Here is a 27,049-nt window from a genome sequence, read left to right on the forward strand (position 1 = left end):
TGTGCTTCAGACCGTGGGAACCAGTGTTCTTAAGGACTGGGGGTGCTGGGACTCCCCGGTTCTTCTCTCACAGCCCCCCCCCAGGCTGGGATGTGGAGTGGGGGGGTGATGGAATCCTCAGGGGAAACTGAGGCAGCGGTGGCTGCCCTCCCTGTGCCACCGTCCTGGCGCTGGGTGGGATGGGGACCCCCAGGACCCTTCCTGGGGGGGGGAGCAGCTGCCTGGGCACAGGGGGGTGTGAGTGCACACACGTGTGCGAACTGGGGCCCAGTGACCTCGGGGACTGGGAGCACTGGGGCACAGGGTATGAGGGAAACCGGGGGAGAGGGACTGGGAGGCTGCAGCGTGGGAGCTGCCAGCACAGCCCTGCCCGTGCTCGCCCTGGTTCACACGCTTGCACATGCTTGCACACGCATGCACACGTGACGTCCCCGCGCTGCGGGCACCGGGGTCAGCCCAGGGTGCCGGTCGTGCCCTGGTGCAGCTGGGACGCCGTGTCCCGCTCTCCGCCGAGGGCCAGGACCTGTGCCAGCCCCGCGGCCGGGAAGAACCAGGGCACCGATCCTGCCTGGTGGGGACACGGCGTCCGTCCCCCCCCCCGGCTGGGGACTCGGTGCCACCCCAAGGACCTTCGCACCTCGGGGATGTGCCCAGCGCCCTCCCTTTGGGCTTGGACTGCAAGGGGAAACTGAGGCACGGAGGGCTGGGGGTGCCCCTGATGCAGCCGGGGGGGTCCTGGGGACCAGGCAGCCCCGTACATGGGGTTGGGCACCCCAAAACCCAGCCTGGTCACCATCTCTCCGCGACCACACCTGCAACGAGCTGTCCGGCCTCAGCTCAGAGCCCGCGGCTCAGGTGGGGGCCACGGGGCAGGGTCAATGGGGCCCTGGACCCCCATCTCCTCCCCCAGCAAAGGGTGAGATACGGTGGGGGGGGCACCCTGGGAAGCTGGGGGCTGAGTCACGGCCCTGAGCCGCCCTCACCTGACTGTGGTCCTGGCCGTGCCGGCCTCTCGTGCCTCAGTTTCCCCACCTGCCCCTGGGACGGCTCAGGACAGCACGGCCTGGGGTGGCACAGCACAGGGTGGCACGGGATAGCCCGGGATGGCCCGGGATGGCCCAGTGGCACCAGCTCAGGGCCTCGGGGCTGAGCCTCCCCGAATGCCATGAGGCAGCGTCACGAGGCCGCGGTGCCCCCGTTGCCCCCATTCCTGTGCCCGGTGTCACCGCGCGGCCACCCGCGTGACGAGCGCGTCACCCCGGGAGAGTCAGAGCCGCGGGGTGGGGGGCGATGGGACCCCCCCCGGGACCCCCCTGCACCCGCCGCCCCGCGCAGGATCCCCGCGGTGCCGCCCACACGCGTGCCGGAGCTCGCACACGCTCGCACACGCTCTCCGCACGCCCCACACGTCGCCCCTGCCCCCCATGGGCACCGAGACCCCCCAGACGGGACGCGGCACAGCCCGGGGGGCTCGTCCTGCACCGGGTCGTGAGCAAGAGATGAACCCCCTGCCCAGGGACCCCCAAACCCCTCCAGAGCCCCTAGTGCTGCCCCTGAGCCCTCAACCCCTTGAGACCCCCCAGCGCTGCCCCTGAGCCCCAAACCCCCACTGCTGCCTCTGTCCCCTGGTCACCTGCACCCTCCTTTGTGCCCACATCCCCTCTGTGGCCACCAGCAACCCCACTGTGGCCACCACGGTCCCCCCCCAACACGGCTCTCCCATGTGTGTGACCCGACACGCGTGAGCCCCACACTTTGGGGGCGCAGGGGGTGCTCCCCTCTGGCACCTCGCCCCATCCCCGGCTCCATCGTGAAGCAGCAGGTGGGGAAACTGAGGCACGGAGCGGGGCTGGTGGCCCATGGACTGGGGGTTCCCTGCGCTGAACCCCACTCCCCTCTGGCTCGCGGGGGCCGGATGCGGCAGGAGGAAGCTGCTCCGTGGCGTCACCGTCCCCACGCGTCGTGGTGTCCCCGCGTCACCTCGGGGAGAGGAACGGGGGGATCCCCCGTGGCAGCGGGGGTGGCGGAGGTTGGGGGACACGGAGGGATCCCTGCGGTCGGAGCAGGGGGTTCCATCCCTGGGGTGCCCAGGGATGGTGGGATGGCACTGGGTGTGGGGGTGGTGGCCCTGGGTGCAGTGACGTCCCCATCCTGGTGCCACCCAGACCATCCCCAGTGCCAGCTCTGTCCCCCTCCATCCCGGTCGCATCCTGCAGTGCCAGCAGCTTCCCCGGCCCCGACGCCGAGGGTGGATAATTATAGCTCTGGGGAAGCCAAAAATAGCTCCGTGAAGGAGGACGGGGTATTTTTAGCCGCTCTCCCAGCCCGGTGCCACCGGCCGTCGCCGGCCCACGCTGGATGGAGCCCACGGCCGCCTCTCACGCGCTGCCAGGCCCCAGCGTTCCCTTCGGAGCAGGATTCTGGGAATGCGGGAGCCGAGCAGATCCCGGCCTCGCCGCCATCCCTGGGGTTTAAGCGAGTTTGGGGGAGTTGGAGCATCTGTAAAACGGTCCAGGACCAACCCCGCAAGCGTCCCACTTCCACCCTTCCCAGCGCGGCGTGGCGGGTCAGACACCGAAAAATCCCAGTTATCCCCGGCACGCGGAGGAAGCTCGGCTCCAGCTCGCATTCCGAGCGGCAGGACACGCTCCAAGGTTCCCTCCGGACCCGCCAGCGTGGAGGCCGCGGCCTTCCAGGAAAGCGGCCGCTGCGGTGCCGCCAGCTCCGGCACCAGCCCTGCTGCCGGGAACCCAGCGGAGCTGCCAGGGCAGACGGAGGGCGCTTCCTTTTCTCTGAAAAGGCAAGAAACGAGGCTCTCGAGGCGCTCAGTTTCGTTTTATGGCGGCTCCATGGAACACGAGGGCCTCTTGCGCTTCCTGCGAAGCTGAACCACCCGAGAGCCAACGGGGAGCACCAGGAGCCCCCAGGGATGGGAGGAGGGGACCCACAGGGGGTTGTGGAGAGAGAGTGAGGGGATCATGGGATGGTTCGGGTTGGAAGGGACCTCCAAGCCCATCCAGTCCCACCCCTGCCCTGGGCAGGGACACCTCCTGCTGGATCAGGGGCTCCAAGCCCCATCCAACCTGGCCTTGAACCCCTCCAGGGATGGGGCAGCCACCCCTGCTCTGGGCACCCTGGGCCAGGGCCTCCCCACCCTCACAGCAAAACATTTCTGACTAAGATCTCATCTCAATCTGTCCTCTATCAGCTCAAAACCATTACCCCTCATCCTATCCCTGCCCTCCTTGACCTACAGCCCCTCCGCAGCTTTCCTGGAGCCCCTTTGAGCACTGGAAGCTGCTCTAAGGTCTCCCCGCAGCCTTCTCTGGGCTGAACAACCCCAAATCTCAGCCTGGCCTCGTACAGGAGATGCTCCAGCCCTCGGATCATCTCCGTGGCCTCTTCTGGACTCGCTCCTGTGCTGAGGACCCCAGAGCTGGACCCAGGTGGGTCTCACGGAGCGGAGCAGAGGGGCAGAATCCCCTCCCTCCCTGCTCTGGGTGCAGAGATCGGAGCAGGGAGGCTCCATCGCCACCGCGTCCCCCGGCTCCGGGGAAGCAGGATCCCCCACAGCTTGCACAGCAGAGGCCGGGCAGGAGATCTGGCAAAATGAAAAGTGAGCTTTTTTATTGTGTTATCAATTCACTTCCGAACAACAATTCCACAAAATATTAAACACTGTGCGAGAAATCGGCCTATGGCACAACCAGAAAGAAAACCAGATCCGAGAGATGCAGACGGGATGAGGAGCCTACGTTACAGACACGGAGTGCTTCCTACCTACGGTCCTTACAAACCTGGATTCGCGTTTGGCAACAGGATCAGAGTTTTGGCAAAGAAATCATCGTCGTCGTCATCATCATCATCATCATCATCATCATCATCATCATCATCATCATCATCATCATCATCATCATAGACCAGAGAGGAAAAATGAAGAGCGCGACGTTCAGCCGTGTGGCTTCTGGTCAAGGAATAACTGCAGTATTTTATCTTTGTTAAATAAAGTTGGCTTTTTAAGTACTCGGAGGAAGGTGGATCCGCTCGGATCCCACTTGGAGGCTCCGGAACCGGCACCGCGTCGGTGGGTGCCTGGGTGTCTCCCGAGACAGGGAGGGGAGGACAAGGAAAAGAGACGAAATAATTAAACAGAAGCAACATTTCCTCGCTCCCTTTTCTTTTTCCAGTCTCTCTCCTTTCTATTTTTGGCAGCGGCTTCGCCACAGGCTAAAAAGAAACGCCGGGCAGATTGGGACTTGTGTTCACATCCCAAAAAAGGCCTTTGTGGAGCCGGGGCTGCCGCCAGCCCCACGCCCGCCAGCGGCACAAGGGAGGCCCTGGCTCCCCGCTCCCCCTTCACCATCCGGAGCACTTAAAAAGTCCTGGAAAGTGTCTTTTTTGGGGGGGTTTTCTCCCCTTTTTTTTTTTCCTTTTTTTTTCTTTTTTTTCCTTTTTTTTTTTTTGGCAAATGCACTAACAAAGTACAAGCAACTACTGTAATTTGCACTTATATTTATGCTATACAAAAACACCTACAGAATGGTCACCGATTTACTCAGACGAGAAAATTAAAAAAAAAAAAAAAAAAAGAAGAAAATAAAAGGTCGAGGATTTTTCCACCTAACGAGTCACCCATGGAGAGACACCAGCACCCGCCGGCTGCCCCTGCCCGCCCTGCTCGGCTCCCGGCAGACCATGTGGCCGCTGGCATCCCAGTGCCGGGAGCCTCCAGCATCCCAGTGCTGGGAGCCACCAGCATCCCAGTGCCGGGAACCACCAGCATCCCAGTGCCGGGAACCACCAGCATCCCAGTGCCAGGAGCCTCCAGCATCCCAGTGCCGGGAGCCTCCAGCATTCCAGTGCCGGGAACCACCAGCATCCCAGTGCCGGGAGCCCCCATCCCTAGGCTCCCAGGGGCCCCCAGGCAGATGCTCCCGGCTCCAGCCATGCGCTGAACCTAAACCTGCCGCCTCCCCCCTCGCTGGCCGTCCCACCGCCGGCACGGAGGTACCACTCGGGCAAGACACCAGGGATGAGCGCGGCCACAGGAGTGGGAGGATGAGGGGGAGGTGAGTTGACCCTGATTTGCTGGACCAGGAAGGGCCTGGTTGGCTTTGCCAGCGGAGCGTCCCATGGCATTTGCCAGCAGAGCATCCCGCGGTGTTCACCGGCAGAGCATCCGATGTCGTTCACTGGCAGAGCATCCCGTGGCATTCATGGGTAGAGCATCCCGTGGCGAGCTCTCCTGTCGCCATCCCGGGGCTGGGTTGGGCAGGACAGGGAAGGGCAGCAGGCAGGACACAGGCAGGGCTGGCGCTCGCCCGGATCGGGGTGTCGGGGAGCCCCTGCGGACAGCACGAGCCGATGAAGGAGTGGGTGGATACAGCCCCCTGATGCGGCCACTCGCTTGCTGCCGCGCAGGTTCTGGCTGAGCTGCGGCTCGGGCACTTGCCTGGGTCACCGGCTATAGCACCATGCGCTGGTCTCTAACATAGAGGAAGAATCAGCAATCTGGAGTAGAAAAATAAGGCTGGAACTGTACGAGATTAAGGACAGAGGGAACTCCCTCGTGGAGAAGAGAAAGCCCTGCTGTGGCAAAACCCAGGCGCACCTCAGGACCCGGCTCACTTCCCGCTACGGATGCGGCACTTGAGAGCGTGGAGCTATGCTGGATGAAGGATTTGAAATGAAAACAACAAGGTGGCGTTGCCTGCGCTGTGCTGGGGCTGCCGGACACAGCCCAGTGTGGTACCAGGGCTGCCGGACACTGCTCAGCGCGGTGCCGGGGCTGCCGGATGCTGCCGGACGCGGTGCCAAGCCAGGGTGTGAGCAGGGCCGGGGAAGAGCTTGGCCATAGAGAGAGATAAATCCACTTCCCTCTGTTCCATCAGGATGGGCTGAAATCCCACACGACATCAGTGACCCAGTACCAGGCCGGTGCCAGGTCAGGAGCCCGGGATGCACCGAGGAGGTTCGAAACGCTCTGGTCAGTGAAGGATCTAGGGAGGTGGCAGCAACAGGTTCGCAGCAGGAGCTGTGGTTGGCGTTAGGGTTACAGACGGGGGAGGGTTTCCAACTTCCTTTACAAAGACAAGCGATGGCGTACGTAAAACCAGCAGTGGTGAGATATCTGCAATCAAGAAGTGGAAAAGGAGCATCTTTGCGAACCACAGCCCCCACGGGCGCTGCTGCCGGTGCTGGAGAAGGGTCGGCTGCGCTCAGCCCATGCCGGCATCGTGGGAGGAAGACCCTCGGAGCTGCTCTTCATCCTGGAAGATGCCAACCTGCCTTCCCTGGGTCCCAGCCACGCAGCTGCAGGCTCCACTCCTCTCCCTGCCTTTGGCTTCCAGCCTGGACCATGAACTGGCATTGCTCCTCACGCCTCGGGAACCCGTCAGCCTCCGGAACACGGCCAGTGAAGCCACCCAGTGCCCTTCCCGGAGCAGCCTGAGCGTCCAGTACGGGCTGGAAGTTTCCCTCCCTCCAACCGAACCACAGTGGAAAGTGTCAGCGGCTTCGGTGGAAGCTGAACTCCAGGATCTCCTCCAGCCTCCCTCTCCTGCCTGCTCCTCGTGGATCTGTCACCATGAGGAGCTGGGCCACGTGTGGTTTCCATCCCAGCGGGAGGTTGTGGCGTTTCAGATCACATCCAAAGCATTGGGGGAACAGGAAAATTCCCAGGATTTCAGATCAGGTGTGGGTTTTTTTTAGCTTCTCTTCCTAAGCTTGCAACTTGGCACCATCTCTTTTTGGATAGGAGCATGGGGTGCCTGTGTTCAGGACAACCGGGAATGGGCACCAGCGTGCTGGTTAGGGAACCAAACTGTGCCTCTGCCTTCTCTGGGGAGCGTCTGTCACCTCCCAAGCTTTGGGCTCTGCCCTGTGGCTGCAGCCCAGGCTCAGTCACTTAAAACCAAAGTGCAGGACCCGTCCTTTCCCCGGTGAGCGATGCCGCGGCTCCCACGGCTGCAGCACAGCCGGGGCGGCAGCTCCAGCGACGCAGTGGGACTTCCCTGAGCTCTGATCTTTCCCCCGAGCACCTCTTTGCCCCGGCTCGGAGCTGCCCCGCTCCGTCACTGCCATCGCTCTGGGAAGGGCAGCAGGAGGAAGGTTCTCCTGCTCCTCCTCTCTTCCTCACTGGCTGCTCTGCACTGGGTTATCCCACACGTGCATTTAATGTTGGTGAACAAAGCGCTCCCAGTTTCAATTGCATTTCAAGACTTCCAAGGGACGGGAAATGAACGGAATAGTTCTTCTACAGCCTTACGCTCATCTCCCGGATTAACTGGGCAGGATGACTTCCAACCTGCCACTCTCAGGAGAAAAAGGGAGATGGAAAATGCTGGTAAATCCACCAATTGTAGTGTTTTGGGCTGAAACTCTCCAAAAGGCCCATTTTAAATGATTTTGTCCGTGCTGCTGCACGATGGAAAGCCTCTTCCCCCTGCCCCCAGTGCAGCCCCGTTCGGGAAAACCGGGGTAGGAGGACAGAGGAACCCCAGAAGCAATCAGAGGGGCTCGAGCCCAGCCTCTCCCACGGCCTCAGCTTCCTAGTGCAGCTCACAGAAACTCTCCCAGCTGAGGGATGTGACACCAGAGACCCTTTCCCCGCGGTGCCATCCCCTCGCAGAGAGCGTTTCCCCGCGGTGCCGTCCCCTCATCCAAGCGGAGCCGAGTGGTGCAGGGAGGGAGCTCCCCAGCCTCGGTTTATCCATTTGCACAGCGCTTTGCCGAGCTGTGCTCTGGTTGGTGGCTTTTTCCCTTGTTCCCTCTCAAGAAACAGAGCAAATCCTTACACCGACGCGCTAATTGGAAACTAATTGGATCAGACCCACTACGAGCTTTGCTCAAAGCCTCTCCCCGTGTGGTCCTGATGCTCAGGTTTTGCATCCCATGGGCAGATGCAATAAACCCACTGCCTCCACCACCCCACAACTGATTTCCAATGTCGCTATTAAAAAGACTCCCCCCACCCCTCAACCCTGTTTTTTTAACCCCCGTTTTTTTTCGGTTTTGCCCCTTCTTGATGCGACTCCTGCCCAGGAGCAGCCGCTCTGCCCTAAACCCTGACAATTTTCCTTTGTTTGTTTGTTTTGAAGATTTAAGTTCTATTTGAATCCAACATTTAGTGTTAACCCCTTGGCGCAGTTGTACGTTTGTAGCTTGTTTTCAGATGATGGAGAAAGGTGCCCTGCCTGAGAGATCGCATGCGCCAGAGCCAGGAAAGCTATAGGATGATACAAGGCTTTTTGTCCTTAAAAGGATTCTCCGAAGCGGGCACTCCAACCAGCAGCGGATCGTTTCTCGCATGTTGCTCGCAGTAATTCATTAGCTCGGAAGATGCTTTCGAGACCTGAATGGTGGGAGAAAGGGGAAGGTCAATGAGAATCAGAGAATCATGGGATGGTTTGGGATGGAAGGGAACTCAAAGCCCACCCAGTTCCACCCCTGCCACGGGCAGGGACACCTCCCGTGCCACACAGCTCGGTGTCCTCGGCAAACGTGCCAAGGGTGCCCTCATTGTATTGCCCGTGTCTCCACTCGGACATGGAGCCAGGTGAAGGCACAGAGCTCATCCCGCACGGCTCCACCGGGAAGGAAGAGACCCTGACATTCAGCTTTTTGTAGCAGCAACTTCACAGAGATGGTGACAAATGAAAAAGGGAAACGGGCATGGAAAAAAAGAGTTTGTCAGGTCTGACACAAACAAAACGATGAGCATGGGAAAAACACCCCCAGCCACAAGCAAGAGATTTAGAAGAAGATACTATTGTTGGTTTTAAGGGCTTGGGGATAAAGAAGAAAGGGAAAAATGCCTGCTTGAGAGCGGCCAGCCTCTGATGTTGGAAAGGGAGGTTTTGAAACCATTAGAGACCATTACTTGAGGCTCCGCTTATTTTAGTTCAAAGCGTCTTCTGGGAACGGAGAGCAGCGCGGCTGAGGGCACCGCGGTGGTGGGCAAGCGCCGCGGCCACCCCGTCCCGGGGCAGGAGGCACTGGGGAGCCCAGGCAGGGAGGTGCCAGCAGCTCCAGAGACCAACAGCAACCCCTTCATTTTTAATTAACTTAATAGCTGGTGGAACATAAGCCAAACGCAAAACACAGACGCAACCACATCACATCTGTGTGGCCAGATGTGACTGGTTGCAGCTGCAAGGCTCATGGTTTGGTTCCTTTCCTGGGATCTCTGTGGCTGTTCAGCACCGGGGCGACTCATCCCTCCCAGCCGAGTTGAGCCCTGATTTAGGAGGGACCAAAAGCACCTCCACACCTTTTCCCCGTGGCTCCGGCTGTGCTGTTGGTTTTGCGGCATTACCAGGGATCCCTGCGCTCGGCAGCCTCGCAGGGCTCCGGGAGCGGCTGAGGGACCCGGGACTGTTTGCTGAGGGGAGACCTCATCGCTCTCCGCAGAGAGATTGGAAAAGGAGGAAAGGAGGTTGTGGTCAGGTGGGCGCTGGGCTCTTCTCCCAAGAAACAAGGGATAGGATGAGAGGAAACGGTCTCAAGCTTCTCCAGGAGAGGTTTAGATTGGATTTTGGGAAAGATCCTTTGCTGAAAGAGTGGTGAAGTCCTGGCAGAGGGGGAATCTCCATCCCTGGAGGGGCTCAAAAGCCGTGTAGGCACGGCACTTCAGGACACGGTTTTGTAGGGATGGGGGGGCTGGGTGATGGTTGAACTGGATGAGCTTAGAGGTCTTTTCCACCCTTAATGGTTCTACGACTCTCTGATTTGCCTGCAGTGCCAGGCGCTCTGTCAGACCCCGCAGGGAGGAACCAGAGGGCAATCCTCATGCTGCCGCTCTGGCTTCTGCCACAGCTTCACCAACCGCTTGCAGGGCTGCCCATTCTCCTCATCTCCAAACACCTCATCTCATTTATCTGTAGGCAAACACGCTTCTTGCCGGCCTCAGCTGCGAGGCAGGGAGAGCAGGAGCTGGAGGAGCCAGGACTCATTTAACCAACACCGCAGGCGGGCACGGGCTGGCTTGGCAGCCCCAGCGCTGGGGTTGTGGCTCACACCGTTATTGAAAGCTCGCCCAGACAGCACATCTTCTCCACTCAGCCTAAATAGCAGCATGTTGCGGTCCTACCACTGTTATTCTTTCCCAGCAAAGCATTTAAGATAGTCACGGCCCCAAAGGTCGGGAAGCACACCTCCCCTCCTCCTCCTCAGCGTGCACCGTTTGGGATCCTGGAGCAGAGACACGGTAATTCGGAGGAGAGTCAGCAATGGCTGGGCTGGGGAAGACCTGTAATTACTTTGTCTTCCCTAAAAAAGCCTCTCTGATGGGTGCATCGCTGGAGTCTGGAAAGCGGTGGCCCTAAAAACAGCTACAAAACCTCACGGCTTAAAAAAACCCCAAGCTATTCAAAGCAGCAGCAGCAGCTCCTGCACATCCAAACCAAAGGGGAAGGAGGACCTGCTGCTGCAGAAGGGCCTGAAAGGCAAAGAAAACTTTCTTTGACGAGGAAACTAAATTACAAACTCTCAGGTGGATTTAACACCCCTGCGTTTCACGGTATTTTGGTTTCACCGTTCCTTTCATTGCCAGGCACGGGGCTTTCCTTTGCACGATTTACTGACAAGCGGCTTTCCACAAACAGATCTCATCTCTCCCCTGTTTCCTCCACTCCCGAGGAGTTTCTCGGAGGGATGGGCAGCAGAGCAGCCCGACCCACCCTGCAGACCAAGTGCAGAGATGGGTGATGACTACGGTGTAAATTCAGAGAGCGCTTGGGGGTTTCCTGCTCACAGAGCTGAGGTTTGCTGCCCACACGCTGATATTTCCCCCAGAGCTCACGTGGCCAAACGAGCCCAGGTACTGCAGAATCATGGGATGGTTTGGGTTGGAAGGGACCTCAAAGCCCATCCAGTCCCAGCCCCTGCCACAGGCAGGGACACCTCCCACTGGATCAGGGGCTCCAAGCCCCATCCAGCCTGGCCTTGAACCCCTCCAGGGATGGGGCAATCCCTGTGCCGGCTCCTGGAGGACCCTGGCTCCAGGTCTCAGGGGACGCTGTGGCTGTGAGCGTGTTACCTGCTCCAACTCTCCAGTGCCAAAGAGCTTTATTCCTGGGGCTCCTCAGCTGGTGAGCCAGTGCACCGCTGGGAATAGACTCCGGTTTGCTATCCCGGACAACTGCAGCACAAAATTAACCTTCCCTACTGCTACCATAAATGTGCCTCAAACCAGAGTGCAGGCATGCCGCTCTCCTTTGTCATTTGTAAGAAATGGGAAGAGCAGCAGCTGAGAAAACACTGCACAGGCAGCAGCTGTCTGAGAGAAAGTGCACAGCGAAGCCATCCTTAAATAAACGGCCAAGCAAGGCTGGGAAGTGTGTGAGTGAGCCCTGCAGAGCTTTCCCGGGTCTGGACCCTGCAGCTTCGGTGCCTTCGCAGGTTGCTTGTGCCCAGCTGAGCTCCAGAAACTCACTCCAGTGGCCAGTCTGCCCTTGGATGGTGGCTGGGCCGCCTTTGGCTCGCGTGGTCACCTCTGACCCCTGGGAGAAGCTGCCCAGGCTGCAACCTCGCCTGCCAGCACAAGTGGTGCCCGTAGGAAGGGGTCTCACCCAGAACTGCTGCAATAGCTGAGCCAGAGTCATCACAGCCGCACGCGTGGGCTCCAGGAAAACCCAAAGCTCTTTCCCAGGAGCTCTTCCTTCTCCATCTCTGCCCGCCCTGGACGTGGCAAGTGTCGTCCCGCTCCAGCTCCCATGCTCACCTTGATCCTCTCGATGCCGGCTTCGATGCGGAGCTGCTCCACCAGCTTGCGGGCCTGCGCTATGTTGTTAGTTGTTGACATTGTCTGCCATCAGCTCCAGGCCCCAGCACGCGAGAATCCTGCAAAACAAGGAGGGGGAGAGCAGGGTTGGCATCCCACGAAGCCACCACATCACCACGTATCGTCTCGAGAGGGTCGCACCGCACTTCCTCACCGGCAGCCACGCGCAAAGGGCTTCCACGAGCTCTAAAATGATGACACCGACTTTATGCTTCCTGAGTTTGTTTCAAGTTCTCCTTTCCTTTAAGCAGCACTTTGGGCGCACGCTTTTTTGATTAAAAAAAAAACCACGCAGAAACTGGCTGATGAGAGGGGAAAAAGGAAACTTCTGCCAGAAGCGTTCGACTGACTGGAAAAGGGAACAGAACTTCCCCAGCCCACGGATCCTGCCCTGAGCCTCTCGCAGCAGGACGGTGGACAGGGACGCTGCTCAACCACGACTGTGTGCAGCTCCTGCAGGTTCCTCCTCTCTTTTCACCCTCTCCTCGCCCCGTGGCCTTCGTCCTGCCCTGACTCCTGTGCCGGCGTTTCCCCTATGCCAGGCTCCGATGGAAACGCTCGATACTGCACAGCCCTGTGCGACTTAGCCATCGTTTTACAAATCAATGTCTCTGAAAAAGGCAAAGAAAGAAAGAAAGAAAGAAGGAAAGAAAGAAGGAAGGAAAGAAAGAGCAGCAGACAGTGCCAGGCTGGGTGGAAAACCAGCACTTGGCAAAAAGGCAGGTTCCCCAGATGCCAAAGCGCTGGATGGCGGCACACGACAGGCATGGACATGGACATGGGGGGATATGGAAGCACGAGAGGCACCAATAGCTCAGATCTCAAAGAAATCTTCCACAGAAATGGTCCAAAATAAGGGCCCGGATGACTGTGGAAACGAGGAGAATTCTGCAGGGTGAGATGGAGCCAGAACGGAGCAGGGCTGGAGCACAACTCTTCTCCATGCACCATGTGCCTGGTCTCTGAGGGTCTCACAGACCCCATCCAGCTGCCAAACTCTGCACCCATCCCCAGCTGGCCTGATCGCGGGGCTTTAATCATAGAATCATGGAATGGTTTGGGTTACAAGGGACCTTAAAGCTCATCCTGGGACACTCTGCACAGGCCCAGCTGTCCAGAGCAGTGGTGGCTGCCCCATCCCTGGAGGGGTTCAAGGCCAGGTTGGATGGGGCTTGGAGCAATCGGATCCAGTGGAGGTGGGACTGGATGGGCTTTGAGGTCCCTTCCAACCCACACCATTCCATGATTTGATGATTCTGTGAAATTTAAAACAAGTTTGCCTAAGAGACTGACAACATCCATCGCTGTCCCTCGGGCTGGAGCCAGGGCTGTGACACACTGGAGGGCAGCTCTGGCCACACCATCTGAGCTGGACTCCCTCAGCCAGACACTGTTCTCAGGTCATTTCTTCGTGATCATCTCCACGGGGCTGCTGCAGAGGTGTCAGGAAAAGTCACTTCCTCGCCCTGCCCGGCTGTGACTCAGCCCGTGACCATTCGGGAACGCTGGGAACCGGGGAGAAGGCTGCAGTGAGCACCACCTCCACCTCCCACCGCCTGACAAACCTGGGATGATGCTGGGAGGAGGACAGAGCCAAAGCAAACCCAGGATTGGATCCAGCGGCGCTCCGGGCGCCCCAGCCAGCCGCCCACCGCAGCCCTTCATCGCTCGCTGTAATTACAGCCTCCTCCAGCCTCCTCCCCAGCACCAGCAGCTTCAAAGCAGATGCTGAACTGCAGCCTTCAGTGGGGGAAGAGAGGGAGGAGTGTCTGCCCCATCTGAAATCCGGGCAGACTCGAGCTGTCTCGCCTGTGTTTAGACATTAGGGGAGTTTATTCCAGACCGCAACGGCACTCTTGGGGATTGTTTGGCTTGGCAGCAGCGTGCAACGTGTGCTGAACTTCTCGATCCCTGAACGCATTCGGCTTTGTTCGCAGCGCTGAGCGCTGTGGGAGAAAACAAGCGGCGCTTCAGCCGTGAGCCGATTCCCTGAATTAACAGGGTTATTTGGAAATCTCCACCTCTCGAGAGCTGGAAGACGTTAGTCAGGGCGACCTGGGAAGCCAGGCTGTTGAAATAAAGCCTGGTACTGTGGAAACGGGGAGAAGGAAGCAGGCTGGTGCCAGGGCTGGAGCCTCCTCTCCTGCCCTGATTTCCTAAGCTGCAGTGCTGCAAGAGGGGCTGCTTGCAGGGAGGTGGGACGGCAACGTCTGTGTCCCGCGGAGCTCAAGCTCGAGTCTCGACCTGCACCCTGAGTCCCAGATCCGGAAGCCGAGCCCCACGCAACCCGCTGCTCGCCCAGGCGGACGGGCGCTGCTCCAGCCCTTCCTGACCCAGCACAGGGAACGCTCTGCTCTCTTTCCCACGAAAAAGCAGCACCTGCAGTGGGAAGGCTTTATCTTTGGAGACTGCTTGCTCCTTCAGCACCAAGTGCTCCGCAGACCCCGGCCCTCTGAGATCCTCAGGATCCCAGAACAGCAGCTGGTGTTCCTGCAATTCCCTGTGCAGGCTGAGCACAAGCTGGACACGAACCGTGCCAGCGCTGCTGCCAATATTTACGTCATCAATCCCAGGAAGGAACAGGGAAGCTTTGCCCGTAAGGCAGCTGGGGCACAAGCAGCTACTCTTGGCCACCTTCTGCTCATCCCTGTTCCCAAAGAAATCCCTGCTCATAGCACGCGTGCCGGTGAGAGCAGATATCTGGAAGTGCTCCACAGCGTTAGGACCAGGGAAGAGCTCAGAACCCAGCTCTTCCTAAGTCTACGCCGTGAACCTGAAAGACCTCCCCACTGCAAACAGTTCACTCCTCATTGACAAAACAATCCTTCACCTGGAGAAGGAGTTAGCAGGCAGCTGGAGGGAAAAAATACACAAGCGATCAGATGTAATTTATGTTTGCAGCAGCGCAAGATCACCTGCTTGTACTTTCCCAGCTTCCTGTTTATGGAACAAGGCTGACAAACCAGTCCAGGGGGAGTTACTTAAGGGAACATCTGCTGCAGAGCTGGGAGAGGCAGAGCGAGCACTGCCACCCCTGCAGCACTCTGCACCCTTGTCCCCACAGCACCTTGCAAGCCCCGTTCCTGCAGCATCCTGCATCCCTGTCCCTGCAGTATCCTGCGTCCCTGTCCCTGCAGCATCCTGCATCCCTGTCCCTGCAGTATCCTGCGTCCCTGTCCCTGCAGTATCCTGCATCCCTGTCCCTGCAGCATCCCGCATCTCTGTCCCTGCAGCATCCCACATCCCCATCCCTGCAGCATCACACGCCTCCATCCCCTGTGAGTGTCGCCCCTAGAGGAGGGCAGGCAGTGCCCTGTTCTGCCCCAGCCGCTCTCCAGTCCATCACTAGCCCCTGGTGGGACCTCGCTTTGCCTCCAGCACCAATGCGCTTTGCCTCTACCAAGTGTAGAGAGCAGCACCTCGAGAGCTGCTGTTCAGAGAGCTGCTGAACACGGGGATCACGGATTCACAGCAACAACATCTGCAGCAGCAGCTTCTGCTTCCTCCCCAGCGCCGTCACCCAGCAGTGACGCCGCAAGGGCTCCCGTGGGGGAACTGGGAAGCGAGTGGGTGGCTTCCCGCACGCTGACAGCGCAGCTCCCCTCGCAGCATTCTATATTTCCAGGAACAAATTTCAGCAGCCGAGCTCTCAGAAAGGTCAAGAGGGAGTCGTGCTGGACACAAAACCGTCCTCCAGCTGCAGCCCGCAGCAGCTGCCCACCCTGTGCATCCCGAAGGATCCTCGGTGGCTCCTGCTCCGGGCTGTGGAGCCGGGTCAGGGTGGCTGGAGGTGGACGTTGGGCCAGTGATGAAACGGCAGCCGCGTGGTCTGGGGCTCTGGCACAGCAGCAGCAGGAGCTGCAGCCCTTCCGAGCCTGGAATGGGGCAGGTAACCTGGCCATAACCACTGGCCACGCTCAAGGACTGGGAGCTTCTGTTATCCAGGTGAATAATTAACAGAGCGCGTCATTAGTGACTGGAGAGCACCGATACGAAAGGTCCCGGGTTGCTGCCTGGCACACGAAGGGCGTCCTCGGCATTTTTGAAAAGCCAAAGCAAACTGTAAAGATGTCATTCAGCAGAGCTATAGGGGTGTGTAAATAACTCGTGAGGGAAAAGTATTTGGAAGAAAGCCACACAGAAGCACGCAGAGTGAAGTATGTGAGATGTGAATCAGGGTGACATGCAGGGCACAGGTACGTCGTCCCTTTTCCAATCATTGAATCATGGAATGGTTTGGGTCAGAAGGGACCTAAGGCCCATCCAGTCCCACCCCGGCCATGGGCAGGGACACCTGCCACTGGATCAGGGGCTCCAAGCTCCATCCAACCTGGCCTTGAACCCCTCCAGGGATGGGGCAGCCACCCCTGCTCTGGGCACCCAGGGCCTCCCCGTCCTCACAGCAAAACATTTCTTCCTAAGATCTCATCTCAACCTCTCCTCTTTCATCTTCAAACCATTCCCTGTTGCCCTATCCCTGCACTTAAAGAAACCGGCATTTGGAGAAGGCTTGGGCTGCAGCTGGGCTGGAGCGGGATGCACGGGACAGTCGGGACGCGTGGGTCTCGTGCGCATCCTCCTGCCTCCACTCTGTCATCTGACCACGGAGAAATACTTCGTACGGCCACGCTTCCTTCCTGCCAGGCGGGCGAAGCCTTTGGAGTTTGGCCACGACCTCCTCCCTCCCCTTCCCAGCGCGGGACGGGGTGGACTTGGCCTTTCCCGGTATCGAGCCGTGACTCTGCAGAACGACAACGCCGCTCGCGTTTGCTGAGTCACCGACAGACATCACTCAGCACAAAATAAATCTTCACAAAATAAATCTTCCCGCATCTTTCCCAGAGCACCCTCTGCCCTCCCGGCTCATCCCTCTCCACTTCTCCCTGGCAGCATCCCTGGGAAGGGCAGCGCTGCCCAGAAAGAACACCCCGAGTTTGGGAAACGGCTCCTATTGCGTTAGCGCAGCCGGCACTTGGCGTGCAGCTTTCCCGCTGTCGTTTAAGCGGTTCCAGGAGGGCTGAAGTCATCAGATGGTCTTGCAGTTCCCCGGGCTGCCGTCCCAGCTCCTCCTGCAGCAGAGCCGCCCGCAGAGCCCAGAGCGCAGAGCATTGAGGGGCTGGGGCTGCAGGAGGAATCACCTACGGGGCTGGGGGGCGGCAGCAAGATAAACACTGGAAATGACGGAAGATAACACGGGGGCACAGGACACGCTGTTATCCAGACGTGTTCCAAGGTCGATACCAACTAGATCTGAGCGACCTGATCTGGTTAACGATGTCCCCGCTGCTGCAGGGGGGTCGGACTGGATGACCCGCAAAGGTCCCTTCCAAGCCAAAGCGTTCCGTGATTCTATGAGAAGTGGTGGAGAGGGAGGGTTATGAAATCTCGCAGCAAGCAAACAAGGAGCCAGGGGTGAGGTGAGGGGCAGAGGTGACTCAGAAGTGGAGCAAACCAGTCCTGAGTTAGGACTTGGCTGTAGCACTTCTTTAGGAAAAGCACTGGGGAACAGAGACCCAACTGTCGTCTTAGGATAGTATCTGGAATGATCAGGATTTGATGTTTTAAACTGGTTTGCATATTATGAAGCAAAACCAGTTCAGGATGCTCACAACTGCATCCTGCATCAGCTCAGTCTTTGGCCCAAGGAGAACCACAAATGTCCTCTCCTCCACCAGGCTTCATGATTAAACGAAGAGGGCTCACAGTACTACAAAAGCAGATTTCTTGCATTCACATTCTTCATACATTTGCAGCAAAAGAGGTTTCACAGTGTTTATGAAACAGGATTATTCATTGCAATGCATAAAAATGACTATTACTGCCAGGACTCCCGTGTTTCCATCGAGGCAAGCGTGAAGAGAGCATTTACACGGGTCTGGTTTGCACTCTGAGTACCCAGTATCTGTTCTGCACAGTCCTCTGACGTCAAAGCAAGGCTGACTGATGTCTACAGAGCCGGCACCTCCGTTTCTTTTCATGAGCTGATTCCCCACGGACCATCCCGGCTGCAGAGGGAACGATTTGGGCTGCTTTAGTGGGAAAAGAACAACCAAACCCAGCTCAGCTCTTGAGTCAGCGCGCGGCGGTGACAGCAGCGCTGGCTCCAACGAGTCGTGACTCAGCACAAGCTCCGTGTGGAAGAGAGAGACGCCTCCTCCATCCAGCATCTCGGTCTGGCTCCTGGCAGGGCTTTCATCCACCTCCCAACCCTGCTCCGGCAGCGCTTCCCGGCGATGCTGGGGGCGAGGGATCGGGCAGCCCCACAGTGCGGAGCAAGGTGACTGCGGGACGGGGCTCAGCCCTGCACCCCACACCGTGCTCCGTCCCGTGAGCTGCACAGAGGGTCCCTGTGACCCCCCCCTGCACCGAAACGTTACGACAGGATCCAGGTCACGAGGCTGAAACTGCCGCCCTCGGCATCGCGGCGTGCCGAGAAACCAGGCTTGCCGCAGCACGCCTCGGACCTGCACCTTGCGAGACACACGGCGCTGGGCTGCCAGCCTGACACCCAACACTGTTAATCATCGAGGCAGCACAAACCCCTTTCTCTTTTATGCAATCGGTGCCACCTGCACGCTCCCACCCGCGGCCGCTGCAGCCGAGCGGCAGGAAGCGTTACGCTAGGGAAGAAATATGCACTGATCCCTCCAGTTTCTGAATTCTTCCCATACTTCTCATAGCTGGAAGCGGCCACTCCTAGCCGTCTAAATAAACAGGCGAGCATCTGAGTAACTGCCGGAGCTATGCTGCTTTTGCCTTACCCCCCCGAGTGAAAAATACAGTGGGACTGGTGCTCATAAATGTCCCTGTGCTCGAGCTTCCCGAAGGAAAGCACGTGGCCGCTCGCTCCGTGCAGCCAGGCTGCCTGGAGCATCATCTTCCCACTATCCTCCCATCACAGGGCTGGTGAGACAAGGTACCAGTGTCCACAGCAGGGATGAAGGATGCACAGCGATGGTCAGGGTAGGGGGATGTGCTCCTAGATCCCAGCCTTAACCAAAGTGCGTTTGAATGCGCAGGGAGGGTGAAAACCCCTGCGATGGTGAGATGGCACCAGCTCTGGAGCCACGGAGGCGCACCAAACCATCTCCCACGGGATCACGGGTGACGCTGGAGCAGCAGCGTGGCCTGGCAGCCAGAGGACCCCACGCTCTGGGAGGCCCAGGGCCCGTAGCACCGAGCAGCTCCCTCCTGGATGAAAAGCCAGCAAGCCCTCCGCCGAGAGCCTGGAGCGGGGCCAGGCGCCCACCGGCAGCCCCACACGGAGCGGAGCAGCACACACCTCGCCGGAGCCGTCCCGCGCGCCGAGCCAGGCTGGTGCCAGGAAAAAGGGAGCGGGGGACGAAGCGGGGGGCCTGAGCCTGGTAACCCAGCGCCAACCCGTGCGGTGGTTACTGCTTTTAAAGATGACCTCATGCTTTTTTGGAACAGACCCCGGCTGTTAGGGCAGTGGCATTTACTCCTTGTCTGGGCAGAACAAAGCCGGCTCCATTTTTCTTTTACACTTCCTGCACCAGCAGCTCAGCAGCTGAATGAGCTATTGAAATTTTTCCTGAGTGCAGCAATTTTTTTCTTTCTTTTTTTCTCCCCCCACCCTCCTCCTTTAAGACCTCCAGATTTCTATGGCGTGGGACAATACCCGGGGAGAGCGCAGCGAGGAGCCATCCTGGTATGGAGAAAAGCTCCTCAAAGAGGCAGCGGTGGGAAGCACCGGGCTTCGCTCTGTCTGGTGCAGGACGAGGGTTTATCCACACTGTGGTGTTGAAACGATGCTCACCTTGTTCCTCTCCCAGGTAACAAGCGATGGACAAGAGGAAACGGCCTCAAGTCGTGCCAGGGGAGGTTTAGCTTGGAGATTAGGAGAAAGGCCAGGTTGGATGGGGCTTTGAGCAGCCTGATCCAGTGGGAAGCGCCCCTACCTGTAGCAGGGGTTGGAACTGGATGGGCTTTGAGGTCCCTTCCAACCCAACCCATTCCATGACTCTGTCACATGTTCATACAGCTGTAGGAGAGAGGGCATCTACCTCAGTGCCATTCTCTTTGTCAGAAGATCCATTAATTGCTTAAGTATTTTGTCTCCTGAACTGCTCCACTTTCAAGGTGGCCAAGGAGTCTGGAAGGAGAGAGCATCCCTGGAGACACGTAGCTCTATTTCCTTCCCATTAAAGGAAACAATTACCTGGCTGAGAGAGCGTGAAATCCTGCAGGACACATCTGCCAGCTAAGCTGTGGAACATTCAGGAGACCTTGCTTCCAGGGCAGCCTGAAACCCTCCCACGTTTAACTCTGGTGCCAGTGGGGCGAGGAGCTCTGGCAGCACCACCCTGGCGCAGCAGGTCGGGTCCCTGGGTCACCGCAGCACATTCCAGACTTATTTTTAGATCATGCATTAAAGAAATCAGAAAGAAGACGGCAAAGATATTTCCATCAGCGTTACCTGGAGCCATTGCAAGGGAAATGGGTTGGGAATACAAAGCCAGATGCACTTTGAGTTTGGCTGGTGTGTGTGGGAGCCACGGAGGCAGCAGCGACCGTGCCAGCCTGCCGGTTCCCCAGGGGACCCGGCGACCGAAGTCGGAGGTTTGGAGCCACCGCTGCGACCAGGTGCTGGCCCACGGCGTAACACGGATGGCCAGAGACGCAATAACTGCTCCACCATGTAATTTAAAGCAGGAGCCAGAGCTGGGCTTCAGTGAAGGCGCTTAAGGGCTGTTTTGGGAAGTAAATAAACAAGAACTTGCACTGCAGAGTCTGCTCTGTCCTCATCCTTCCTGCATTACTGGTCAGTGCAGTCACAGAGAAAGCACAGAGGGGAAAACCAGCTCATGGCACACAAGGAGCGTGCACTGCCGGCTTCCACGGGAGCTGCTGTGAGAACTGGGCCACAAAGTTTCACGGTAGCTGCTCATTCCCCTTGCATTTCAGAGCAGTCTCAGGTCTCGGAGTGTTTGGCTGGCACCAGCAGCAGCTCCCTCGGAAGGACAGACGGGCAGAGAAGCAGGACAGGCTCCAGCAGTGGTCTCAGCAAGGGTGGGATCCATGCACGGGCAGCTCTGGTGCTGCAGGAGCCACCACCAGCCCTGCTGCTGCGGCCAAACTGCAGCTCGCGCTGGTGGAGCTGCTGCTGCGCCCCAAAACCTCAACCCGCTCCCCTCCAGTCACCTGCAGCTTCCTGCCTGCCTGCTCAGAGCCCGAGATGACTCAGCCACGTAAACACCATCCCTCTGCTTGCAGAAACCATCGCAAGAACCCATGAGTCCCCCAGCACCCTGGGTCTCCTCCCCGGCACGAATTCCTTCTCTGCAGAGGGGTGGAGGGAGCATCTCCACGAGGGGCAAGCAAACGATCCCGTGACCCTGCCCAAAGAAACGGGATGGATGAAGGAGGAGCACGTCCCCCAGAGCACTGAGATGAAGGCTGGGGCTGGACCCTTGTTGAAAATCGCCTGCTGACAAGTCCTGGAATATTTTGCTTTGCTGAAAGAGGGGAGATTGAGATGCAAACTGAGGAAGAAATGCCCCATCCCCATCCCACCCAAACCATTCCATGATTCTATGCACGTGGGCTTGTGTTTTCAGTCATGGCTTGACGAGAGGCACCAAGGCACCGATTTTTGTGGTCAGACTGAAAACGAAACGTGTTCTTCCTGGCTAGAGCACTGTGGAGCCTGTTCTTGTCTGGGAGGGCTCGAGAGCGGCTCCACATTCACTGGGAGGGCACAGGGACAAGCAGGAAGCTGGGCTGTCTGGCACGGAGCATGAAGTTATAGAAGGAGATAAAAGAAAGGGAAGTTTAGGCTGAGTATCACAAAGCTTCCTGAGTTTCCCACAGCTCCTGAGATCTGAGCTGGGAAACGCTGCGAGCATCAGCGCTCAAGGCATTTAAAGCCGGCAGGGGAAGTTTTGACATGGCACAGCGTTTCATTCCCTTCTGTACGGAGCGGACAAAGGCTCCTCCAGCTGCACCATGAGGTCAGGTGAATTTTATCAGCTTCATGTGCAGAAAAAGTTACCTCATGGTGAGATCACCAGATCTGATGGCATCAGCCGTGACACAGCGGAGCGAGCAGCCTGCAGCCGGCCCGGCTGATCCCTCTGCCGGGCACCTCCGTGGGCGCTGGGTGGGTGGAAAGGGCTTGAAATGACTTTTGAGCTTCCTACAGATAAGGAAACGCCCAGATAAGGAGAACCCTCTGACTAAGGCAGCCACAGTCATCTACTCCCAAACCTGAAATGCGATTCTGACTGAAAGAGCAGGGCACTGCGATGCTCTCGTCTCCCACTGTACCCAGAACAGGGGGATTACCCAGACCTGCACCCCAAGACTTGGACAGGGCAGGGGAGAATGACTGCTAGGCACCCAAAAACCCTGCCAGGCACCCAAAAATCCTGCCAGGAACCCCAAAACCTTGCCAGCCACGCAAAAAAACCCATCAGCCACCCAAAAACCCTGCCAGGAACCTCAAAACCCTGCCAGGAACCCAAAAAGCCTTCCAGCCACCCAAAAAACCCTACCAGCCACCCCAAAACCTCATCCTGATTTAAAGTGGAGACCCTTTGGTCACTGATTTTTGCACCCACACCTCCTCTAAACATCGGCTCCATCGCTGCCTGCTCCCAAGCGTTTCAGCAGGGTTGAACAGCCTCCACTTCCCACCTGGGAGGCACAAATCCAGGCTACGTTGGAAAGGTAAAAGGAGGCGCCAGGCTCTTTTATGAAGAAAAGGAAAGCAAACAGAGGTGAGGGCTCGGGTCTGAGTCAGCTGGCAGAGCTGCTGGGTTTCGGTGCAGAAAGCAGCAGTGTTTCCCTGTCAGTAACGCCCAGCTATTAAAAGCAATAAATCACCATAATCACAGAATCATAGAATCATAAACTAGTTTGTGTTGGAAGGGACCTCAAAGCCCATCCAGTTCCAAGCCTCCCACTGGATCAGGGGCTCCAAGCCCCATCCAACCTGGCCCTGAACCCCTCCAGGGATGGGGCAGCCACCCCTGCTCTGGGCACCCTGGGCCTCCCCACCCTCATCATGATGCCCAGATAAAATCCTGTCCTTTCAGAGTTATTTCCTTCCTGAGCCTCCCAAACAGCCAGTGCTTCCCTGCACTGCACCAGCACCCAGGAAAATTCAATCTCTGAGCAGAAAGCGCTGCTTTTTATCCCTCTCAAATTCATTTTGCTGCTCCCCAAAGAGGATGGCACGGCGAGCGGGTAAGTCAGCCCGTGAAGGAAGGTGAGGGTTGGTCTCTTCTCCCTGGTAGCTAGAGACAGGACAAGGGGAAACGGCCTCAAGATGCACCAGGGGAGATCTGGGTTGGATATTAGGAGGAATTTCTTTACTGAAAGGGATGTCAAGCTCTGGCAGAGGCTGCCCAGGGAGGTGGTGGTGTCACCATCCCTTGAGGGGTTTAAAAGATGGGTAGATGTTGTACTTGGGGCCATGGTCTAGTGGTGGGCTCAGCAGGGCTGCATCTATGGACTCCATGACCTTAAACCAGTCTATGAAGATTACAAGAAAAACCTAAAAATAGGAACTGAAGGGCAACACTGCGAGGATTCAGAGCATTGTGCCAATTATAGGCTCTATTCATTAACGGGTCCCGGGCTGCTGGCAGGGAGCGGCTGCGCCGGGCACAGCGCGGCTGGTGAACCGACACGGCTCTGCGTGCAGGGGGGGAAAGGGCGAGGAGGTTGGTTTCGAGGAACTTGAAGTTTTCATTGTGGAAAGAGCGTTTGGTGGGAATTACATCAGAACCACAAGCTACAATGTCCTCATTGTAGGGCTCGGCACGGCTTGCTCGACGCGGCTTGAGAAGATAGAGTAAATAACTGGGGTAACAGAGCTGGTAGGAGCTTTCCCAGCACACTGTGCCCCTAAGGTGCCTTTTTTTGAGTTATGGAAAAAGAAGCAGGGCTTGTGCATCGTGCTGGCTGCAGCGATCAGACCTGCGTGCGTTCAAAGCCGCTAAAAATAGCCTCTACAACTGCAAAAAGCAAATAGCAGTTTACTCTCGGTTCATTGTTTGCAGCCGGCGCTTTCAGCCCGATATCCTGCCCCAGCAGGATCAACCTCAACCGACCAGAGGAGCTGGTCCTCGCGCTGCCACGCAGGGTGTTCTCTCGGAACCGGCGCTGGCCCAGCGGTGCTGTTCGAGTCAGCAGGAGGTGGCACGGAGAGAGCTGACACCTGATCTCACGCAGCTGCGAATAAGCCTGGAAGCAGAATTCACTGTAATTTAACTTTTTACGGCTTTCGTTACTGCTCTGCAGGCCAAACAGCACGGTCTGAAGCTGCTGTGATTAGAATCATGGAATCATTAAGGGTGGAAAAGACCTCCAAGCTCATCCAGTCCAACCGTCAGCCCAACCCCACCATCGCTGCTAAAACCTGTCCCCAAGTGCCACACATACAGGTTTTTTGAACCCCTCCAGGGATGGGGACTCTACCGCTGCCCTGGGCAGCCTCTGACAGTGCTTCACCAATCATTCTGTGAAGAAATTCTTCCTAATATCCAATCTAAGCCTCCTCTGGCACAATTTGAGGCCATTTCCTCTCATCTCACTCCTTTGTACTTGGGAGAAGAGCCCAGCACCCACCTGGCTCCAACCTCCTTTGCGGGAGCTGCAGAGAGCGATGAGGTCTCCCCTCAGCCTCCTTTTCCCCAGATTAAACGGCCCCAGGTCCCTCAGCTGCTCCCACAACCCCTGTTCTCCAGCCCTTTCCCAGCTCCGTTCCCTTCTCCGGACACGCTCCAAGCCCTCAATAACTTTCTTGCACTGAGGGGCCCCAAGCTGAATTGCATCCAGTGTCACTGCATCTGGGAGGCTCGGATGAGGTCACCCCATGCTTGAGGACAAGATATCTCACATGGAGGAACTCGGGACATCTGATCCAGCGTCATTTTCGCTCGCTGACCTTCGCACCAGAATTCAAGGCTGATTTCTTTCCTTCCACGAGTTCAGGGTGAAGCCTCCCACTTTCCGCAAGGTCAAAACCCAAACTGCGGAGCAGCCCAGGGGTCCCACAAGGCTCTGGGGATCGATGCCCCCAGCCTCTAGTGGCAGATGTGCCACCCACCTCCCAGGTTCTCTGGTTTCATTCCAGTGGCTGCACACGGGGAGTGTTTGTCACCATTGAGCTTGGAACAAAAACCCCTGGGGTTATGGCAAAAATATTTACTTTAAAACTGAGCCCCTTCTGCTACGCACAGGGAGATAAGTGCTCCTCGTGTGACTGTTCTCTAGAAGAGCCACAGTACCGGGAAGCTGCGTTCAGCTGCTGCTGAGCAAACAAGAAAAATGCTGACTAGCTCGTTGATGAGCTGTGGTGGAGCACAGGGCTGTGAAGAAACCTTGTCAGGAATGGGAGCCAAAAGCATCGCAGCCTCTTCTGTGTGACTTAAGAGGCTAGCTACGGTGCACCTGACCCGGCTTCCAAAGAAAACATGGAAATCACAGCATATTTTCAGCTGTCAGAGCATTGCTTTACACTTTGATTACTCAGAAAGCCTTTCTGAAGCCACAGTATCAAACCCAGAGTGTTTGCAACCCTTGGCTCCTGCTGACAGTGCTCATCACGCTCAGCAGTGATGGAAAGGTTGGCACTGGGGGCCAGATGGAGTTTGCACAATCACTGCTTGCAGAAAGCTTTGCTTTTGTTTCCAGTCTGTCCTGTTTCAAAGCACCGTGTGGTCCTCACCTTTGGAACAGGCTGCCCAGAGCAGTGGTGGCTGCCCCATCCCTGGAGGGGTTCAAGGCCAGGTTGGATGGGGCTTGGAGCCCCTGATCCAGCAGGAGGTGTCCCTGCCCGTGGCAGGGCTGGGACTGGATGGGCTTGGAGGTCCCTTCCAACCCAAACCATTCCATGATTCCACAACACAGCCAGTTTTCCAGGCTCCTCAACGGGATCTTCAGTGTGAGCTGCTCGTGAGAATCTTTCCCTTTGCTTTAAACCACAATTCTTGCCACGGAAGAGCCACATGGGAACTTCTTTCCTCGCTGCCTCTGCTCGGGACACATCTGGGTCGCACCTGCTGGCTTCACCACTAAAGTTTCCCTGCTGTTGGTTTTGCAAATGTTTTGTGAAGCGCCTCCAAAGCTCTGGGTGAGGTTACTCATTGCAAATCCTCTCAGGAGGGAGGATGTGAGCAGCAAAGTAAGCACAGCAGAGCTTTTAAATCCTGAATTGGGTTTCTAGCAGTTGCATCTTGAGTCAGCAGAGAAATCAGATGCACCCAGATCTGCAATGAGAGCTGGCAATGCCTTCCAAACTTGCGTATTAAACACTCACTCGCTGCTTCTCCTACAGAGGCATCCGAGATGCAAATAAACTTGTAAACAGTGCTGGAGTGGAGCAATAGGGACAGACAGACAGCAAAAATCTCCCTAGACATAATGGTGCCATCAATGAATCAAGGCAACCGTGCCCCGAAAAACAGCGCCCAGACAGGCAGTTGCTACAGAAAGTGCAGGATTGCAACACGGATGAGGAAACGCGTTGACTCGACAGCCACGGGCAAAGTGTCCAGACACCGAGAGCAGCCCTTGAGCACGGGGAAAAGAGCAGCTTCCACCAAGCCGACCCCCGAGAGGCCCCCAAGGATCCTGAATGGAAACAAACTCCCTCCCTGTTCATGTTAATATCTGGCACACAACAGGGAAAGGGCCAGGGGACAGCGGGAGGACCCGGGGCTGGAGAACAGGAGTTGGGGGAGCGACTGAGGGACCTGGGGCTGCTTAGCCTGGAGAAGAGGAGGCTGAGGGGAGACCTCATCGCTCTCTGCAGCTCCTGGAAGGTGGAACCAGGCAGGTGCTGGGCTCTTCTCCCAGTTAACAAGGGATTCGATGAGAGGAAATGGCCTCAAATTGCACCAGGCGAGGATTAGATTTGATGTCAGGAAATTGTACTTCCCTGCAAGGGCTTCGAGCGCTGGCAGAGGCTGCCCAGCACAGCGGTGGAGTCACCACCCCTGCAGGGGTTTTAAAGCCCTGTGGATGAGGAGCTCAGGGACAGGTTTAATTGTGGAGGGGTTGGTAGTGTGAGGTTTGTAGTTAGGCTCGATGATCTTAAAGGTCTTTTCTAAATGATTCTGTGCACATTAGCAGTGTTTGATTTAGAAAATCAACTTTGCACACCCAGAAAGGAATCTAAAAAGGTATCTAGAGAGCTACTTCCAGATACAAGCAAGGAGAAAAGTGATTCAGGATGGAATTAAGCAACATCTGCAACTGGGGAATTACTGGGACCCTGGACACAGCGAGCTAAAGTGG

General features: G+C 57.4%; 1 protein-coding gene and 1 long non-coding RNA gene across 4 annotated transcripts in view; one reads left to right on the forward strand and one right to left on the reverse strand.

Moving 5' to 3' along the window:
• Positions 1–3,600: 3,600 nt before the first annotated feature.
• GNG7 (G protein subunit gamma 7) overlaps positions 3,601–27,049 on the reverse strand; it is a 76,151-nt gene continuing 52,702 nt past the window's right edge. For all 3 annotated transcript variants that reach the window (XM_069878264.1, XM_069878266.1, XM_069878265.1), the window contains 2 exons: positions 11,723–11,841; positions 3,601–8,353 (listed from right to left, as the gene is read on the reverse strand). In XM_069878264.1, coding sequence (XP_069734365.1) covers positions 8,228–8,353; positions 11,723–11,803 — 207 coding nt within the window. In that variant the 5' untranslated portion in view covers positions 11,804–11,841 and the 3' untranslated portion in view covers positions 3,601–8,227. The remainder of the gene's footprint in view (positions 8,354–11,722; positions 11,842–27,049) is intronic.
• LOC138731955 (uncharacterized) lies at positions 13,550–16,608 on the forward strand. Its single transcript, XR_011339234.1, has 2 exons — positions 13,550–15,978; positions 16,272–16,608. It is a non-coding gene; the product is annotated as an uncharacterized lncRNA (long non-coding RNA).

Source organism: Phaenicophaeus curvirostris, chromosome 28 (genome assembly GCF_032191515.1).
Source record: "Phaenicophaeus curvirostris isolate KB17595 chromosome 28, BPBGC_Pcur_1.0, whole genome shotgun sequence".
Taxonomy (NCBI): Eukaryota; Metazoa; Chordata; class Aves; order Cuculiformes; family Cuculidae; genus Phaenicophaeus; species Phaenicophaeus curvirostris.